The sequence below is a fragment of the Terrapene carolina genome, unplaced genomic scaffold (genome assembly GCF_002925995.2).
Source record: "Terrapene carolina triunguis isolate 2854851 unplaced genomic scaffold, T_m_triunguis-2.0 Scaffold6332, whole genome shotgun sequence".
Lineage (NCBI taxonomy): Eukaryota > Metazoa > Chordata > Testudines > Emydidae > Terrapene > Terrapene triunguis.
In genome coordinates, this window is record NW_020670683.1 from 1 (window position 1) to 2,614 (window position 2,614).

Sequence of the window (2,614 nt, forward strand, 5' to 3'; positions counted from 1 at the left end):
GGGGGGGCCGGCGGGGCAGGACTGAGGGGCATCACAAGGGTTTAGGGCTGGGGGGCAGGATTCAGGGGCATCACAAGGGTTTCGGATGCGGGGGCAGGGAGCCCGGGGCGGGGCTGGCGGGGGGCTGCGGGTCAGGGCTGAGGGGCACCGCTCACCCCGCTCTCTCCCACAGTTCGCCGTCCTGCTCACCTGTATCTTCCTGGTGGAGATCGCGGCTGCCATCGCCGGGTACATCTTCAAGGACAAGGTGGGCACCTCGCTGCCGTGTGGCTCCCGCGATTAGGGGGGGGTCCTGCTCCCCCGGCACAGGCGTCTCTTGGGGCTGCCTGGGGATCGCCAGTGGGGCTCAGCCTGGGTCCGGGCCCCCCCAGCTGAGGTTGTGGGTGACGCGAGAGCCCACAAGGGGGCGCTCAGCCCTGGCAGCCCTGTTCCTCTGGAGCCGCATGTGGCTACTCTGACCCCCCCCTGCTCCCCCCCCCAGGTCCGCACCGTGCTCCAGGGCGGCCTGGAGGATGCCATGAAGAAATACAGCAAGGACCCACTGGTAGCGGAGACCATGGATGAACTGCAGAAGAAAGTGAGTGGGGGGGAGGGGGGGCAGGGTGACCTTTGACCTCATTTTGGGGACCAGGTTCCAAATGCTTTGACCTCATTTGCAGGCCCTAGTTCCAAATGCTGGACCGAATTTCCCCCTCACAGCTGGGGAGGGAACCCAGGAGTCCTGACTCCCAGCCACCTGCTCTAACCACTAGACCTCATGCCCCTGAGGCCAGACAGCTCCTGCTTGTTCTGACCCCTGGTTCTCTCCCTGTTTACAGTATTCCTGCTGCGGCGCCCGTAACTACACAGACTGGTTCGACTACGATCCGTTCAAAGGCAACAACACCGTCCCCAAATCCTGCTGCCAGGCGAACGCCACCATGGCCACCTGCAACGTCAGTCCCACCCCTGACACCATCAACGTCCGAGTGAGTTCCAGCCTGGGGCTGGGGGGATGTGTGGGCAGGGCTGGGGCGAAAGGGGAGTTCACACTGTCCCAGCGGGAGCTGGTGGGGATGGGCAGGGCTCGGGTGTGGGTAGGGTTGGTGGGAAAGGGGGGTTTGCACTGTCCCAGCTGGGGCGGGAGGGGGGTGTGGGCAGGGCGGGGGCAAGGGGGTTCGCACTGTCCCAGCTGGGTCTCTGAGCTACCTCGTCGCCTCCCCCTGCAGGGCTGTGCGGAGAGCATCGAGGCCTGGCTGAAGAAACATATCGTGATAGTGGCGGCCGTGGCGCTGGGCATCGCCTTCTTCGAGGTACCGAGGGCCCCGCCCCGGCCCCCTGTGCTCCTGGCCCCCCCGCTGGCCCCACCCCTGGACTCTGGTCCCGCCCCATGGCATGCCCCGCCCCTGCTCCTGAGTCTGGACACGGGCAGCCCGGATGGGCCGGGCAGTGCTGGGGGTCGGGTGGGGGAATCCAGGGTGCTGGACAATTTCCCTAGATCCCGTGGCTGGGCCTGGGCGCAGAGCTGGGGCCCTGAGAGGCCAATCGGGGAGCTTTGGGGGGTGAGCTGGGGGTGCCCCTCCCTCTAATGGGCTGGAGGGCAAAGGTCGCAGGGCCGGGCAGTGCCCGGTGGGTGGGGGGGGGTTAAAGCCGGGGGAGGGCGTTGGCATCGTGGTCGCCTGACTCCTCGTCCCCTCTTGCAGCTCCTGGGCATCGTCTTCGCCTGCTGCCTCATGAAGGGGATCCGGAGGGGCTACGAGGTCATGTAGTGGCCGGGCGGGGTCGTCCTGCCCCAGCCAGGACTCCGGGGGGGGCTCTGCCCCTTTAAGCCGTCAGACCCGCCTTCTTTCCGCAGCGCCCCCTGGTGGGCAGCTCCTGTCCTTCAGCGGTTACCGTATTTCCCCTAATGGACGGGCAGCAGGTGCCTTAAATATTTGCCAAACCCCCTTCCCCTTTTCTTACTTTAGCTGCCCCTCCCCCGCACCTCTCCAGTGTCGGGGGAGGGGAGTCCGGGGGGCTTCTCTGCCTTTGGGGGGAGGGGGGAATGTTGATATGTTTGAAGATGTTTTGGGGGGGCACAATATTTTGAAAATAAAAAGCTTCCCCGGATCGCTCTGTTCTGCTGCCTCGGGGCTTCTTGGGTCCTTCGGCCCCGGCTTGGGGGGCAAGGGGGAGATTTGACCTCGTCCCATCTGGTGTCCATTTCCCCCCCCCCCCGAGAATTTAAAGCCCAAGCCGTGGTGGGGCCTCCCCCAGCTCTGCTCCCGAGGGGCAGCTCTTGGGGGGTGGGAGGGTGGTTAAGGCAGTTTCCGAAGTGCCCCTGTGCTCACCCCCCCGCCCCTCCCCTCCCCCGCAGCCGGGGGCCATGCGGGCGTCTGCCGGGCTCAAAGCAGGTGTTACTGGGGCAGCCCGGGCTGGGTCAGTGCCAGGAGGGGGGGATTCCCACACACATGCCCTGGGGGGGGTCTGTGCTGGGGGTCCCAGGGGAGCAACCCCCCTGCGTCAGTGATGAGTGGGGGGCAGGGCCTGCCCACAAGTGTTAATCCCTCTGCTGCTGCAGCGGGGGCGGGACCAGGAGCCTCGTGCCCAGCTCAGTGGGGGGGCATGTGTGATCTCCCCCCCCCCCCCCCCCCCC

At 66.4% G+C, this 2,614-nt stretch overlaps 1 protein-coding gene across 1 annotated transcript; it reads left to right on the forward strand.

Moving 5' to 3' along the window:
- Window positions 1-85: 85 nt before the first annotated feature.
- On the forward strand, window positions 86-2,088 carry CD63 (CD63 molecule). The gene is made up of 5 exons (XM_026661472.1): window positions 86-247; window positions 482-577; window positions 819-968; window positions 1,209-1,292; window positions 1,683-2,088. Exons 1-5 carry the CDS (start codon window positions 86-88, stop codon window positions 1,746-1,748), a joined length of 558 nt encoding a protein of 185 aa, XP_026517257.1. The 3' UTR covers window positions 1,749-2,088.
- The last annotated feature ends 526 nt before the right edge of the window (window positions 2,089-2,614 follow it).